At 38.0% G+C, this 17,210-nt stretch overlaps 1 protein-coding gene across 5 annotated transcripts in view; it reads left to right on the plus strand.

Annotated features, from left to right (window-relative positions):
• Nucleotides 1–17,210, plus strand: part of POU2F1 (POU class 2 homeobox 1) — a 204,459-nt gene that overhangs the window by 110,396 nt on the left and 76,853 nt on the right. Inside the window, exon 3 of one of the 5 annotated variants that reach the window (XM_030936357.1) lies at nucleotides 4,830–5,118. The exons of the other annotated variants lie outside the window; for them this stretch is intronic. Coding sequence (XP_030792217.1) covers nucleotides 5,067–5,118 — 52 coding nt within the window. The 5' untranslated portion in view covers nucleotides 4,830–5,066. The remainder of the gene's footprint in view (nucleotides 1–4,829; nucleotides 5,119–17,210) is intronic. 5 annotated transcript variants of the gene reach the window in all.

A 17,210-nucleotide genomic window follows, 5' to 3' on the forward strand; every position in this document is an offset into this window, starting at 1 on the left:
TGTCAAGAGAAAATTATCATATAAATGAGAATACTGAGGCCCCATGAGAGAAAGGTAAATCCGTAAAAGATGGTTTGTCTCCACGGCTCATACTCTTGAGTCGGTATATTGCTTAGAGGGTATAAGACTATGTATCTTTATCATCTACCAGAGATGATACAGGGACTTCCCTGGTTTCTGGTAAAGCCATAAATCAAAATATTAAACCAAATAAAAAGACAGTTATGGGCAAGGATTCACAGAAAGTACTTGCTTCTAAAAACTAGGTTTTTCACTTGCAGAGAGGGATCCCTTTTGACTTACCATTTTAAAAATGCTTAACTATGGGCAATGGTAAGAATGAGAGGCACTCTTAATTTGTGGTAAATGGCCCAGTTGGACTAATGTAGCAGTTTTCCTGCCTACGTGTCTTTCGCTGTAAACTGTCCTATACCTGGAGATGCTTATGTTAATCTCTAAACTGTACCTACCTCTTTATGTGAAACTGAGCTGTGGGGCTTCCATGTTCACCCCTGTTGTATTAAAATACTTCATAGTACTCTTACTGAGGCTGACCAAGTAAGACTTCCGTAGTATCTCTTGAGAAGGGAAAGGGCAGCATTGTGTTCTGTCTGAATTGTCAGCCACTGTCTCCTTTTTGTTATTTCTCTGTCCCCTGTTTGGACTCCATCTTTCTTTCCTGTTTAGCACTGGTTCCTATGCCAGTGCCAGTGCTTCAGCCAGCTAACTTAAGTGTGGGAAATGTTTGCAGAGAGAAATAGGGCAGCAGATCCCCATGAGAGACTAGGGGCAGGGTGGTGGGCAGGACACCTGTGCCTAAAGAACAGCTTCAAAGAAGAAACATACTTTTTTTCTCCCCTAAGGGAAGAGAAGCAGAATGATTGGAAAACACTGGAAATACTAATTACATCAGACTCCATGGACATCCGTGTATCTACTTTTATGCTAGTGCTGTAATAGCAGTTTCAGCAGTTACCATTTATTGAGCAACTACAACACCTTTTTTTTTTTTTTTCTTTGGAGATGGAGTTTTGCTCTTGTTGCCCAGGCTGGAGTGCAATGGTGCGGTCTCAGCTCACTGCAACGTCTGCCTCCCAGGTTCAAGTGATTCTCCTGCCTCAGCCTCCCAAGTAGCTGGGATTGCAGGCACCAGCCACCATGCCCAGCTAATTTTTTGTATTTTACTAGAGACGGGGTTTCACCATGTTGGCCAGGCTGGTCTTGAACTCTGTGTGCATTACCTGATTTCAAGTTAAATTATTTTGATAAGTTAGATACCGTTATTTCAAATTATAGGAAATTGAGGCACAAAACCAGCCAGGAAATAAAGGCAGGTTTAGGATTCGCAGCCCACATATAAGTTTCCCCATGAAGTGCAAAAAAATAAAACTGAAAATTTAAGCAACACGTGTATGTCCAGACCTGTATAAGGTAAGTTCTGACTGGAGCACTTGTGGTAACAGTCTTGTGAATTTCTTGCCTTGTTTTAATATAGAATGTGTGGCAGACTGGTTCCTATCATAGACTTTGCATATTTACTTACCATGTTTGATATATTAGATATAAAATTACAGTTTATTTAGATGATTACATGCTTACAAATTGATTTTTATTTAAGCATATAACAGATGAATCTTCAGACTCTTGAATTGTTAGTTAACTATTCTTTTTCTTGGTAGTTTATGAAAGCAAGTAAAATGTTTAAAGGAAAGAACCCTTAGCATTATAATAAAACTGAAGCCTCACAATTTCTGCATTCAGAATACGTTTGTGTAGATCATTTTTTTCTGAAATGTTTACAGTTGTAATAATTTTGATTTGTGAGACTTTAAGGAGAATGATATTGTAAAATTATTTTAAGATTGTGTTGATACGTTAATTCTGTGCCTTTCTTTTGTCAGTGATTTATTTGAGAAGCAAAATCAAATGATGCACTTTTTGTCAAATATGTTTACAGAAAATCTATAGTTTAGGTTTTTAAAAAATGTATTCAGTAAGTGTCTGTTCTATAAAGTACTATAATCAGTATTACTGGGATGTACAATGCAAATAGATGAAATAACCCTCACTCTTTAAGGAGTTAACAATTCATTAAGAGATAAGACAGATAAATAACTGATTCTGGATAGATTATGGTAAATAATTCAAGAGGAGGTACAGAAAAGTGCCATAGTGGTGTTAATTAGGAATTTCTTTGAGGAAATTTGAGTGTGTTTATAGGTCAGGTGGAAGGAACCATCAGGGAGCAAGAGAGTGGAGAAAAAAATACAATTAACTGAACTAAGGTAGGGCTGGAGGTTTAGGTTCAGAAGTGCAGAATGAAGGGTTGACTCTGAACATGAAAAGAGACTACCCCGTGTCTCTAAAATTGGGAAGAAGCAGCAAATGTTAAACAATAATGGAGAAAATTGAAGTGGAAGGGAGAAGCAAAACAGCAATAATTCACATCAGATTGCTTTATTTTTCTCATTGAGGTAGTTGAGGCGGTCATCTGAGGAAGGCAGGGATAATAGTAATAATAATGGCAGCAGCTGCTGTTTTTTGAATTCTTACTGTAGGTGTGTGGCTAGAGCCACTTTATTATATATACTTTATGTCATGATTGTTAAAATACTCTTATAAGGTTAAGTGGATTTATAAAAAGGATTGATAAGCCTGTTGAGGGTCAGGCTCAAAGAAAATAAATGTATTAGCTTATTCAGCCAACATAGTTATACAGCTGATCCTTGAATAACATGGATTTGAGCTGCATGGCTCCACTTATATGCAAATTTTTTCATTAAATATGTTGGAATTTTTTTGAGATTTGCAGCAATTTGGAAAAACTTACAAATGAATTGTGAAATATTTAGAAATACTGAAAAAAATTAAAAGGTATGTAATTAATGCATTAAATATATGTAGATAATATGCTGTTTTATCATTTATTACTGTGAAATACCACAAATCTATTAAAATTATAAAACCTTAAAATGTATCAAAACTTTACGCATACAAACACTGGAAGATCACATACATGGCACCATTCACAGTCTAGATAAATAGAAACAAATGTAAACAATGCAGTATTAAATCATAATTGGATAAAATTAACTACATTACCTACTATACTACTGTAATAATTTTGTAGCCACCTCTTGTTGCTATTGCAATGATTTCAAGTATTGTGAGTATCCATTTAAAATGCCATGTGACCCTAATCACATCACAGTGAACAGTTCATCCAGTAAATTGCGTATTGTAGTAAAAAGTGATCTCTCTATGTTCTTGAGTATTTTGCATCCTGTTTAGTGCAATAACCTAAACCTTAAATAATGCCGTAAGACCTATACAAAGTGCCACTGGTGGTACTGGAAGTGCTCCCCAAAGCAGAGGCAGGTCATGACGTTACAGGAAAATTTTGAATTACTTGATGAGTACTACAGATTGAGGTCTGCAATTACAGTTGCCCTCCATTTCAAGATAAATAAATTAAGTGTAAGGCCCATTATTTAAAAAAAAAGAAAGAAAAGGAAATTCCTGAAGCTTTCACTGCAGCTACACCAGCAGACATGAAAAGCTTGAACTTTTTGCTAAATACCTTTTTATTTCATTGAAAATACAGGCCTGGTGCAGTAGCTCACGCCTGTAATCCCAGCACTTTGGGAGGTCAAGGCGGGCAAATTGCTTGAGCCCAGGAGTTCGAGACCAGCATGGGCAACATGGTGAAACCCTGCCTCTACTAAAAATATAAAAAATTAAGCCAGGTGCTGTGGCTCATGCCTGTAATCCCAGCACTTTGGGAGGCTGAGGTGGGCAGATCACCTGAGGTCAGGAGTTTGAGACCAGCCTGACCAACATGGTGAAACCCTGTCTCTACTAAAAATACAAAAAAAAATTAGCCAGGCATGGTGTAGCTGTAATCACAGCTACTTGGGAGGCTGAGGCAGGAGAATTGTTTGACCCTGGGAGGAGGAGGTTGCAGTAAGCCGAGACTGGGCCATTGCACTCCAACCTGGGCAACAAGAGCAAAACTCCGTCTCAAAAAAAAAAAGAAAGCCAGGTGTAGTGGTGCACACCTGTAGTCCCAGCTGGTTGGGGGAAGAGGTGGAAGAATCACCTGAGCTTGGGCAGCCAAGGATACAGTGAGCTGAGATCACACCACTGCAGTCCAGCCTGAGTGACAGAATGAGACCTTGTCTCAAAAAAAAGAAAGAAAAAAGAAAATGCAGCTTTTATGTGGGTGCAGGATTGCTATAAGAAAGACATACCTTTGGATTCTAATGTGATTTGAGAGGAAGCACAGTCATTATATGACAACTTAAAAGGCAGGTGAAGGATCTAAAGCTGGAGAATTTAATGCCAGCAAAGGATGGTTTGATAATTTTAGAAAGATGTTTGGCTTTAAAAATGTCAGGATAATGGAAGAAGCAGCTTCTGCCAAAGAAGAGGCAGCAGACCTCAAGTTCTCGGATGCCATGGAGAAAATCAATGAAGGCTGTCTGTGGTGGCTCACACCTGCAATTGCACCATAGCTGGACCCCCATCTCTACCCACCCCCTGCCCCGCAAAAAAAAAAAAAAAAAAAAAAAGGTGAAAGAAGGAAAATCATTGAAGAGAAAGGATATCTGCCTGATCAGATTTTTAATGCAGACAAAAGTACCCTATTCTGAGAGGGAAAAAATGCCACAAAGGACATTTATCAGTAAGGAAAGACATGAAAGTGCACCAAGATTTAAAGCAGGAAGGAATAGGCTAACAGTACTGTTTTGTGCAGATGCAGTCAGGTTTATGATCAGGACAGCCCTATCTATATCCTATTAAAGACTACTTTTTGCCTTCTTTTACAGCATGGACCCTTTTATGATATGGGCACTGAAACTAAAGCACATGGTGGAAGAAGGATTGGTAGCATATAGAAACATTTTTAGACAAATGAAAAAGCAAAAAAGTCAGAAATTGCAGTGTATTTCCATAAAGTTACACCAAGTGTGCCTGCCTCTCCTGCCTCCCCTTCCAGCTTTTTGTCTTCTGCCATTTCTGAGTCCGCAAGACCCCTCCTGTTCCTCCTTCTCAGCCTACTCAGCATGAAGACAAGGATGAAGATCTTTGTGATGATCCACTTCCACTTAATGAATAGTAAATATATTTTATCTCACTTAGGATTTTCTTTAGCTTACTTTACTGTAAGAATACAGTATATACTACATATACAAATATGTTTTAGTCAACTGTTTATGGTATCAGCAAGGCTTCTGGTCAACAGTAGGCTATTAGTATTTGAGTTTTGTGGGAGTCAAATGTTACATGCAGATTTTCAACTGTTTGTGGGGTCGACACCCTTGACTCCGTTGTTCAGGGTTCAACTGTATAACCTTTCTGTAGCCTAGATCAGCAGTCCAAACTCAGGAATGAAGAAAATGGGATACTGGATTATTTTGCCAAAATAATATCCTATCACAAAAAAAGAAAGAGATAGAAGGGAGTGGTAATATTTTTTATAACATAGTTGTTTGCACAAGGGTACTTCCCTTGGGAAAGATGATATTTCCCCATTCCTCCCTGTCCTCAACCTTTGGTAAACTCTATTCTATGTTTTCAAGGTTATTCCATGTTGTAGCATATATCAAAACTTTATTTTTTTATATGATGTTCCATTGTGTGTATATACTACATTTTGTTTATGCATTCATCTGTTAATGGACAGCTGGATTGTTTTTACTGTTTGGCTATTATGAATAATGTTGCAATGAACTTTGGTGTACAAGTATCTGTTTGAGTCCCAGTTTTCAGTTATTTGGGATATATACCTAGGAGTAGAATTGCTGGGTAAAACAAAACACAAACTTATTATCTTACAGTTTGGGAGGTCAGAGTCCTAAAATTAGAGTGTTGTAAGTGCTTTATTTCTTCTGGAGGTACTATGGAAAGTCCATTTCCTTCTCTTTTTCAGCTTCTGGAGACCACCTGCACTCCTTGGCTTGTGGCCCCTTCCTCCATCTTCAAAGTCAGATATATAGCATCATCAAATCTGTTTCCCTCCCTCCCTTTCCTGTCCCCCTCCTCCCCTCAACCCTGCTTCCATCATCATATTTCCTTCTCTAACTCTCCTGTCCCCATCTTTTCTTTGAAGGACACTTACTATCCTGAACTTCATTCTATTTGCAAAATCCCTTTTGCTGTGTAAGGTAACAAATTCACAGCTTCCAGGGATTAGGATGAGTATTAGGCCCATCTTTGATGGGCTGTTGTTCTGCTTTAGCACAAGATATTTTTCCTAAATTCAACCTTATCAACTCTATTTTAGATGATAGTTGGAAAAGTAAAAAAGTTGTTTAAACTTTTACAAGGTTTGGTAGGAAAAACTGAAACAATTATTTTTATGTAAAGAAATATTGAGGGAAAAAGGAATATTGGACAAATATTAAAGTTTTGCTCACTTTTAACTCAAAAGACAGACCTATTTTATCAGTACTCCTGACAGATGGTTATCTGCCCTGTGACTGGGTTCATGCACTGACACAGAACACAGTACTTCCTGATGTTACCTGTTCTCTGGTTATACAACTCTGTTCTCTACATTTTTTTGAATTTTGCCCTTAGGAGTTCCTCATCTTTTAAGAAATTAAAGCTCTTCTGGAAGTCACTGTCACATTTTAACTCTTTTCCATTCATTTGACAATTTATTACAAATTAATTTACTATAAAGTAGTAATTTATTATAAAACAATTTGTTATAGTCATTTGTACTAGAATATGATGATAGTGGCTAGCATTTATTAAGTATTTACTCGATTTAAACATTTTACATAGATAATCTCATTTAATCCTTATAAAAACCTCATGAAACATTATTTTTCTTTTTTTTATAAATGAGGGTCTTTTTTTAATAAATAAGGGAGTTGAGGCTCAGAGATGTTTAGTCGCTTAATGAAGGTCACACAGATGGCTATAAAGGGGAGCAAAACCATTCTTTTTTTTTTTTTTTTGAGATGGAGTTTCGCTCTTTTTGCCTAGGCTGGCGTGCAATGGCGCCATCTTGGCTCACTGCAACCTGCGCCTCCCAAGGTCAAGCAATTCTCCTGCCTCAGCCTCCCAAGTAGCTAGGTTTACAGGCATGCGCCACCATGCCTGACTAATTTTGTATTTTTAGTAGAGACGGGGTTTCTTCATGTTGGTCAGGCTGGTCTCAAACTCCTGACCTCAGGTGATCCGCCCACCTTGGCTTCCCAAAGTGCTGGGATTAGAGGTATGAGCAACTGTACCCAGCCCAGAACCATTCTTTTACCCTTTGAGCTATGTTGTTTCTTTCTTTCTTTCTTTTTTTTTTTTTTTTTTGAGACAGAGTCTCACTCTGCTGTCCAGGCTGGAGTGCAGTGGTATGATCTCAGCTCACTGCAACCTCCGCCTCCTGGATTCATGCAGTTCTCCTGCCTCAGCCTCCCAAGTAGCCGGGATTACAGGTGTGCGCCACCATGCTCAGCTAATTTTTGTATTTTTAATAGAGACTGGGTTTCACCATATTGGCCAGGCTGGTCTTGAACTCCTGGCCTCAAGTGATCCACCTACCTTGGCCTCTTGCTGAGATTGTAGGTGTGAGCCACCATGCCTGGCCTGTCGTTTTTGTCTCCAATGCGCAAGATACAGTACTAAGTAACAGTGCAATTGAATAAAATACTGATTTTGTTCTCAATAAATTTTTCTTATAGAGAAAACATACATGAAAATGTAATATAACAGAAATCTAGAAGATTCATGAGAAGTATATGTGAACCCATGAGAATTCAGTGTAGGGGAAAAGTATTTCTAGCTGGGAGGATCAGAGAAGGCTTTGGAGAAGGTGGAACTGAAATTGTATCTTACAGGCTGGGTAGGGTTTAAATCATTATGATGCTAGGCAATATATGTTCACTATGAAGAAACAGTCAAAACTGAGATGGGGAGATGGGGGAAGAACTCTGTCCTAAATGTCTCTAATTCCTTTACAAGCTTTCCATTATGTCATCTGATTTCTAGATCCTTTATCTTTTAGTCATTCACAGAATTAGACAGTATTCCAGTTCTTCAGACTTCATTGCAGCTATTACCATTACCTTTTGCTTATTATTATCTTTGAAAACTTACCATTGGTTTATTATAATTATTTTTTATAATGAAGGTAAAAAGGATAGATATTTAAATACTATATTTTAATATAAATGTTAATATATTTAATAAGATTTTCTGATTTGTTTTGTAATGTGAAAAATTGTTTTCTTTTAAAGCAGCTGACTCATCTGTTGTAATGAATTTACAGTCAGTCAGCTATCTTTTTTCATCTGAATTATGATAGATAGATCCAAGGCTTCCCTATCCTTTCCTTTTTCACTTGCTTTTTTCCTTTGAATTGAAAGGGGAGAGTTCCCTGACCCCCTTTGCAGGACATGTGACAGCGAGTGGCTTGTATGTTTGGCTGCCACACGCTCAAACCTCTTAGAGGAAGGGGAGCACACAGACTGGCAGGGACAGGAGTTGGTAAGCACTTTTTGGGCTCCGGCCACATGGTAGTGTCTAGGGGTGGGTGTCTGCAACTCCCGAAGCCCAAGTGGGCACTTGTTTCAGTGCACTCTTTTTAGCCTTGCCATCCACAGACAGCTTAAGTGTTAGCTCAGTGATCCTCTTGGTACCCAAGTCCTTGTGCGGCATCCAGGAAAAATCAGGTCACACATGGACTTGAAGGATGAATTCAGAGGTTTTGTTGAGTGATGGAGGTGGCTGTTAGCAGGATGGTTGGGGAACTGGAAGGGGAATGGAATGGGAAGATGATCTTTCCCTGAAATTTGCCCATCCAGCGGCTGATACCTCCTCTTCGACCGCCGCCAGCTGAATTCCTCTCAACATTCAGACATTCCTTCTTTTCTCTCTGCCACACTATTCTGCTGTTCTTCTGCTCTACTGTTCATGTCCTCTGGAGCCCAGGGTCTGGGGGTTATATGGAGAGACGATAGCAGGGCATGGCAGACCAAAAGGCAACTTTTGGGTGCAAAAATAGGAATGCCTGTTCCCATTTAGGACCACAGGTTTCCAGCCTTGAGGGTGGGGCCTTTGCTGGGGAACCACCCTCTTCTACCCAGTATTTCCCTGTCTCCTGTTCATATCAAAATGATTTTTCCCCAGGATAATATCACTATATTTCAGGCAAATGAGAATTCAAAAGGAATTTATTAATGAAACTTAATATACGTAAATACAATAGCATTTTTGGAATACTATTTATGGACTAGTATTCCAAAAATATTGTCATCCAAAGCTCCTAGTAACCAGTGATGTTATTAATTCTATGGGATTTACTAGTGCTATGGCTGGCATTAGGACATTATATTCATAAAAGAGCATGATCAGATATCATTTCCTCCAAGATTGAGAGAGAGAATCCTGAAAGACCAGGGTACCAGTGAATATACTTACTATTCTTCATAGTAATCTAACAACTTGATGCCTTGAACCAGCACTAGTTTTGGAAATAATTTCCAGATAAAATACCAGTGTTTTCCAGAGAAGCCTCAAAATAGGCCTCAATATAGTTCTTGTTAAACCAGAATGGAGCATTTGCAAATTTCAGACACTTAAGGATTATTTTCCTTTTGAACTTACGTTTATTCAGAAGCCATTTTTAATATTCTTACTGCTTTTATTATTATTTTAAAATTTATTACATATTTTATTGTGTAGACTACATTCTACACTGGCCAAGACGCTCTTATAAGCCTGAGAGTAGAAATACTGATTTTTTTTTTGGAGTACCTTCATAGCAGATTTTTAATTAGTGGGTCATTGAAAGTGGCTGAAGCATTTCCAGAGAGCCTCAGGAGCTCAGTGAGGGATCTTGGTGGTTTAGAAGGAAATATCAAACACCTGTAGGAAAGATAGACCTCCCTGTAGTGTTTGATTTGATAGATATCAGTTACAGGATATGGTGTCTACAAGAATCTGATCAGTACATATTAAGAAACTTGCCCTGGCTCTGCCCACTGGTGCACATGGGGATTTTAAAACTTTAGGTCAGGGGTGGGGGTCAAGGGGAAGAAGGGTGCTATAATTACCGAAGCTGTGAGAATAGCAAGTGACATCTGAATTAAGATTATACTTTTGTTAAATGACTGAATGAGCAATTGATCTTTTTGCCATGAGATCACCCAGTAACAAATTTAGAATTTTAAAGGTAGTATCCATTTTTGTTCATTACTAATAGAAATTCAGAACAGTAAAGAGAGGATTTGTTTCTAAAATACTGCTTTAGGCACAGATTATTAGAAATTGTCTATAATTTTCTCCCTTAGAAAGCAGCTTAGTTTTATGTCGTGTTACTTTTTTCATTTTTTTCTAACAGATATTAAATAATTTTTGGTATAAAAGAATTTTCCAGCCGTATTATACTTTACATCTTGCTTGAAGCCAAAAACTAGACTCCAACATTCTTTCAATTAGATCCATTATATAGCATCCTGGCCTAGAGCAGTGGCAATAGAAGCTAGGGGTCAAATTTAATGAGCCGTTGAAGGGAAGAGGAGAAGAGATTGAGAGGGAGTTTTTTTTTCCATTGTGTGTGTGTGTGTGTGTGTGTTTTTTTAAAGGAAGGAAAGGGAGTAATTTAAAATGAATACTTGTATTTGCTTCGGGGCTGGAAGAGATGTGATACCATCCTCTTGAGTAGGAACTGTACTGTTGGGGAGTAGACTTGACAATGAGGTGATGAAACATTTCAGTTCTGAAAATGTTGTACTTGGGGTGCCTTCTGGTGCTTGCAGGTGAAGATGTGGGCAATTGAAGATAGAGATAGGTTCCTGCAGAGAGGTGTAAGGTCCTTAACAGGGAGATGTTTAGGAGAGAGATACTGGGAGGAGAGTGGAATCAGCCAAGAGGACCAAGGACGGAGCTCTTCTGCGGTGTTGAAAGGGTTGGCAGAGGAAAAAGAGTCCGTCCATACCTTCGTTGTCCAGTAGAATGGGCACTGACTATGTGGCTCTTTAAATTTAAATTAAATTAAATTAATTCAATTCCTCAATCATACTAACCTCATTTCTAGTGTTCAGTAGCCACGTGTAGTTAGTGGCTACCATACTGGCCAGTACATATAATAGAACATTTCCATTATCACAGAAAGGTCTTTTGGACAGTGCTTAAGTAGACTAAGAAATAACAACCATGGAGATCAGATGTGAATCAGACCAGTGAGCTCATGGAGTTAGCATTCAGTGTGGTCAAGTCCTGCCATAGGAGCCTTAAAATGTGACCCTTGAGTTTGACAATTAGTAGTTACTGGGGGCCTTTTAACGATTTTAGTTAAGTGATTTGGAAAGAAATTGCTGTAGTTAAGAAAGTGAATGGTTGTGTAAAGGGAATGATAAATGTAGGCAACTCTTTTAATGGAAGCTGTATATGGGGCTATGTATCATAGTGGTTAAGAGCTCAGACCCTGAAATCAAACCACATGGATTCATATCCTGCTCCTTTCACTTGCTAGTTGTGTTACCTTGGGCAAGTTACTTTTTTCATGTCAGAGTTTTTCTTAGCTGTAAGATGGAGATAAGTAATAATCCATCTAATAGTATTGATGTATACATGGAAAGCAAGTAGGTATATGGGTCGGTCCATTCACCATCAGTGTTAGCTATCTATTAGGAGGAAGGGGGGGGATGATAGAGAAGGAAAGAATGGGAGGGGAGGTTAGAAGGGCCTCCTAGTGAAGCAGTTTGAATATGTTTAGATGCTAAGGTAGAAGAGCCAGTGTAGGAGGGCAGTTGCAAAGAAAGAACAGATGATGCAGCCATAAAAGGAATGAGATCATGTCCTTTGCAGGGACATGAATGAAGCTAGAAGCCATCATCCTCAGCAAACTAACACAGGAACAGAAAACAAAACACATTTTCTCACGCATAAGTGGGAGTTGAACAATGAGAACACATGGACACAGGGAAGGGAACATCACACACCAGGGGTGAGGGTGAGGGGAGGGAACTTAGAGGACGGGTCAATAGGTGCAGCAAACCACAGTGGTACACATGTACCTATGTAAGAAACCTGCATGTTCTATGTATCTCAGAACTTAAATAAATAAGAAAGAACAGATAAATCAGGGATCCAGTTTTGAGGAAAGGGAAGGTGTTGGGTTTCAGAGCACCTGGTGACTGAAGTAGCCTAAAGTAGAAGATCCTTTTTTTGTTGTTTTTTAAGTGAGAAATGGGAGAGTGAAGGAGGTAAAGACAGATTCAGAGAGTAAGTTTTTAGGTAGAAGGGAATGTAAGAAAGCAGTCTAGAGAGGATTGGGAACAGTCAATTAGGGATTTCTTTGTGATACAGGGAAAACAAAACTGGGAATAGAATGCAATAAAGAAGTCTAGGATTAAATAAACAGTATCAGCAGGATTTGCAGCAAAGTGTTATAATCCAAGCTAGGAATGCTGACATCAGATAAACTCAGAAGGTAAGGAGCATTCATTGTGTTTCTGAGGAAGACAGGAAGCTGCTACCAATTAACTGGCTCACATCTTACAGGGAAAGATGAGTGAACAAGGGAGCCTCTGACTAGGTTGACAGGCGGAACAGAGATGGAGCAAGGTCAATGTTTGGTAATTTTCTCCACCAACAAAAATATTAATAATATTTTAGGATATTAAAATAAGGTCTTACTTTCTGTTTTCTTGGTCTTCAAATATATTTGATTTATGTTCAATATTTAACTTATTTGAAAGAAAAACAGTCTCAACAGCTGGTAAGTCATAAGACATTTATTTTTCTACAATTAAGAAGAAAGTTAAGAGCCTGGAACAGTGGCTCACACCTGTAATCCCAACACTTTGGGACACTAAGGCATGAGGATTCCTTGAGCCCAGGAGTTCAAGACTAGCCTGGGCAACATAGTAAGACCCCCATCTCTACAAAAAAAAAAAAAAATTAAAAAAATAATTAACTGGGCATGGTGGCACATGCCTGTGGTCCCAGCTACTTGGGAGGCTAAGGGAGGAGGATCGCTTGAATCTAGGAGGTCAAGGCTGCAGTGAACCATGATCGCACCACTGCACTCCAGCCTGGGCGACAGAGTGAGACCCTGGATGCTTTTTAAGGAAAAGAATAATGTTAATGAAAATCTGTTTTAACTGAGTCTTTCATCCAGATAGACTTAACAATTTAACAGCCACCTATAGAAATCTTGTCATGCATCACTGATAATGCATTCATATCTAAGGTGATGTGTAAAAGTAATTTTAAAAATACACAACTATTATTACTTAGGAAGTAAAGGATGTACAATCCAATCATTACCGTCAAGTACAATCACTGTGGAGATTTTTAGCAGATAGATAATACCCATCCATTCTATACATCATCAGTCCCCAACCTTTTTGGCCTCAGTGACTGGTTTCATAGAAGACAGTTTTTCCATGGACAGGGGATAGGGGATGGTGTGAGGGATGAAACTGTTTCACCTCACATCATCAGGCATGAGATTCTCATAAGGAGTGCACCACCTAGATCCTACACATACACAGTTCACATCAAGGTTCACGTGCCTGTGAGAATCTAGTGCCACCACTGATCTGACAGGAGGCAGCGCTCAGGCAATAGCACTCGCTTGCCCACCACTCACCTCCTGCTGTGCAGCTTGTTCCTAGCAGGCCACAGACTGGCACCAGTCTTCAACCCAGGGGTTGGGGACCCCTGTTATGGATGATCTATGTCATGAATTTTGATTATGCTTCTTACTTTTGTGGTGGCTTAGAATCTTTCTGTGGTTTTGTTTCTGTGATAAGTGATTCTCTTTCGGGATTTCCATTATCCCAGATTCTTCCCATTTTATGGCTACTCAAGATGGAAGAAACGCTCTCCACGCAAACACGCTAAAAAATGAGTAGTAGCTAAGTTTTCCTAAAAGATCTTTTAGCTATTATTTATGTCCTGTGGTTGCTTGACTTTCTGTGAACTTTGTTTGGAATTTGTCCTTGCTTATCAAGGTGATGTAGTGACGGGCACAGATATTGTCATTATTTCCTATAGGGTGTCTGAAATTTAGGCTATTGGTAATTTTGCCTCTACTGCCTTAAATTTACTTGTAAATAGAAATATGTGAATAATGTACTTTTCCTCTTTATTATGTAGGTTAAATTGAAGTAGTATGATTTTCATTACACATTAAAATGTAGTATAGTACTGTCTAAAATATAACTGCTGGGTGATGAAAAATAGCCTTCACAAACTCATGTTCTAAAATCTCTCAGGCCCTTATTCAAGAAATTGTTAATCTTATTTTCATGTGCAGTTCCAACAGGGGTGCATTTCATAACAGATAATCAGCAGCCATTTATACAGATGAGGCTGGCTGCTCTAGGAAAGTAAGCCAGTAGAGCAGAAACTCTCAGATTTATACCACAACTGCAGAGTCTTTTATTTTCTTTTTTATATTGAGGTGAAATGCGTAACATAAAATTAACTATTTTAAAATGAACAATTCAGTGACATTTAGTGTATTCACAGTGTTGTGCAGCTACCACTGTATCCAGTTCCAAAACATTTTCATCAGCCCCAAAGGAAACCCTATACCCCTTAAGTAGTTGCTGTCCATTTTCCCCTCTCCCCAGCCCCTGACAACCACCAACCTACAGTTCGTCTCTATCAATTTACCTGTTCTAGGTATTTCATATAAATGGAGTCATACGGTATGTGACCTTTTGTGTATGGGCTTCTTTAACTGAGTATAATGTTTTCAAGGTTCATACATGTAATAGCATGTTATCGGTACTTATTCCTTTTATGGCTGAATGATATTCCATCATATGGATATACCACAATTTGTTGGTGTCCCTTTGTCTCTTGATGGACATTTGGGTTGTTTGCATTCTCTTTGGCTCCTGTGAATAATGCTGCTGTGAACATTTATGTACATGGACTTGTTTGAGTACTTGTTTTCATTTCTTTTGGGTATATAGTCATGCATAACATCAGGGATACATTCTGAGAAATGCACCATTGTATGAACATCATAGAGTATGTTTCCCAAACCAAGATGGTATAGCCTATGACACACCTAAGCTATATGATATAGCCTGTTTCTCCTAGGCTACTAATCTGTACAGTTAGTATACTGAATACTGTATGCAATTGTAACACAATGATATTTGTGTATCTAAACATAGAAAATGTACAGTAAAAATAGGCTATTATAATCATATGGTTCTATTGTTGCAGATGGAAATGTCTTTATATGGTACGTGACTGTCTAGCAGTGAAGTTGCTGGGTTCACTTTTTGATGGTCCTTCAAATAGTTAAACATGGAATTACCGCCAAACTTTTTTCCATAACAGCTGAACCATTTTATATTTCCACAACCAATGTACAAGGATTCCAGTTTCTCTGCGTCCCTGCCAACACTTATTTTCTTTTTTAAAAAAAAAAAAATTACAGCCATTTTAATGGGATTAGATAATATACTTTAAAAAGTAGCAACAGCTCTTCATTTTCCCCAGGAAATAATAATAAAAACTGAAACCGCCTTCTTTTTTCCAACGTTTTTGTGTATTTTCCTCGCTCTTATGGTCAAAATATCTTGTAATAATGAGATGAGAATGAGCAATAATAAATTGTGTTTACATCTAAGCAGTTAGATGTTTGACTTTTCTCACCTTAGTTGTTTGTGCCTTATTCTCTTACCCTGAACCAGCTGTATCACCTCATTTCTCCTACATCTTAGCCACACTGAATCTCTCAAAACTCTTTGTACCTTTCTTAGAGCAAGTAAGTGTTCTGCTTTGCTTGGCTTGAGGGCAGTGACAGTATCTTATTCTTTTTTGTGTTCTACCTTCCACTTTTTTTAGATACCGCTTTTCATAGGTATTTTTTTTTTATACTGCTTGTCTTTTGTATGACTTATTTACTTATCTGCCACCCAAACCTAACTGTGAGCTCCTTGTGGTATGGGCATATGACTCACCTTTGTAACCCTAGGACCTAACAGAGTATTTAAAATTGTTAAAATTCTTAGATTTAATTTTTTAACTTGGCCATGGTGTCTTCTACTTTTGGTATAGAAATGCCGGGTATTTTCTTCCCTCACTCAACCTTTTCCAATTAATTCCATCTCATCCTCTTAAGATTCATAGGAAATGTTGTCTCCAGGAAGCTTCCCTAATATTGCTTTCTCCCTTTCCCCTTAAAGTCTCCTTTGTGAAGTTCTTGTCAGTAGCCTATGTGGTGTCTGTTTGACACTTTGCATGTTGTATATATATTTTTATGAATATGGAATTCATAAATGCATTACCTGTCCCTTTTCCTCTTTATTTTCCTCACTGTCCCTTTTCCTCTTTATTTTCCATAGCATTTATTTCTATCTGATACTCAGTATTTTTTCATTTTTATTATCCATTTCCCAACTAGAATGTAAGCTCCATGAAGGACATTATTTTTGTCTCTCCACTGCTGTATCTCTTGACACCTGGAACAGTGCTTGCTACACAGTATATGCTCAATAAGTATTTTTTGAATGAATTAATCAATTAATGAATAGGCCCGAGAACTTCTTAAGAGCAAGGACTGGGTATAATCATTTTTATAACCTCAGCATCTGGAATATCAATTCTCAATAAATATGTATTGAATGCAGCATTAATTTTTACAGTAGGATCTTTTGCTATATGACATTCCTGGTTCTCATTTGTTATTGTTGTTTATTCCTAAATAATTATATAAAAATAGAAAATGCACATAAGCAAAAATAATTGTTTCTTTCAAAATAGGAGATGATTCAGTCATAAGTCTTGTGTAATAGGCATAATAATTTTATCCAAAGTCATTTCTTATAAAGGTAAAACTTCATTCAAGGGAAGGGAAATTTCTGGATTGTAAACATGAACACATCAATCGGCTAAGATTTAAGAAAACAGTGGAATATTTTTATATTCATATTTCAAGTCGTCATTGCTTTGGAGTAGATTAAAAATAAAGATTGTATAGGGTTTCAGGTGAGTTTTGATTCACAAGAAAAGATTACATACACATCAAGTTAGATTAAGTTCCCAATAAGCCAATGATACTAAGTATTATTGGGAAGCAAAGTCATGTCAGAACAGGTGTGCTATGCTTAATGTAGTTTCCCTTGCCCCCTGCAAGTAGGGTCATATCAGATCAGAGAATAAAAAGAGCACCTTGCCTTTTTACATATTCAGGATTTTGGTCTCCACTGAGAATGAATCTTTTTTGT

The sequence above is a fragment of the Rhinopithecus roxellana genome, chromosome 8 (assembly GCF_007565055.1).
Source record: "Rhinopithecus roxellana isolate Shanxi Qingling chromosome 8, ASM756505v1, whole genome shotgun sequence".
Classification (NCBI taxonomy): domain Eukaryota; kingdom Metazoa; phylum Chordata; class Mammalia; order Primates; family Cercopithecidae; genus Rhinopithecus; species Rhinopithecus roxellana.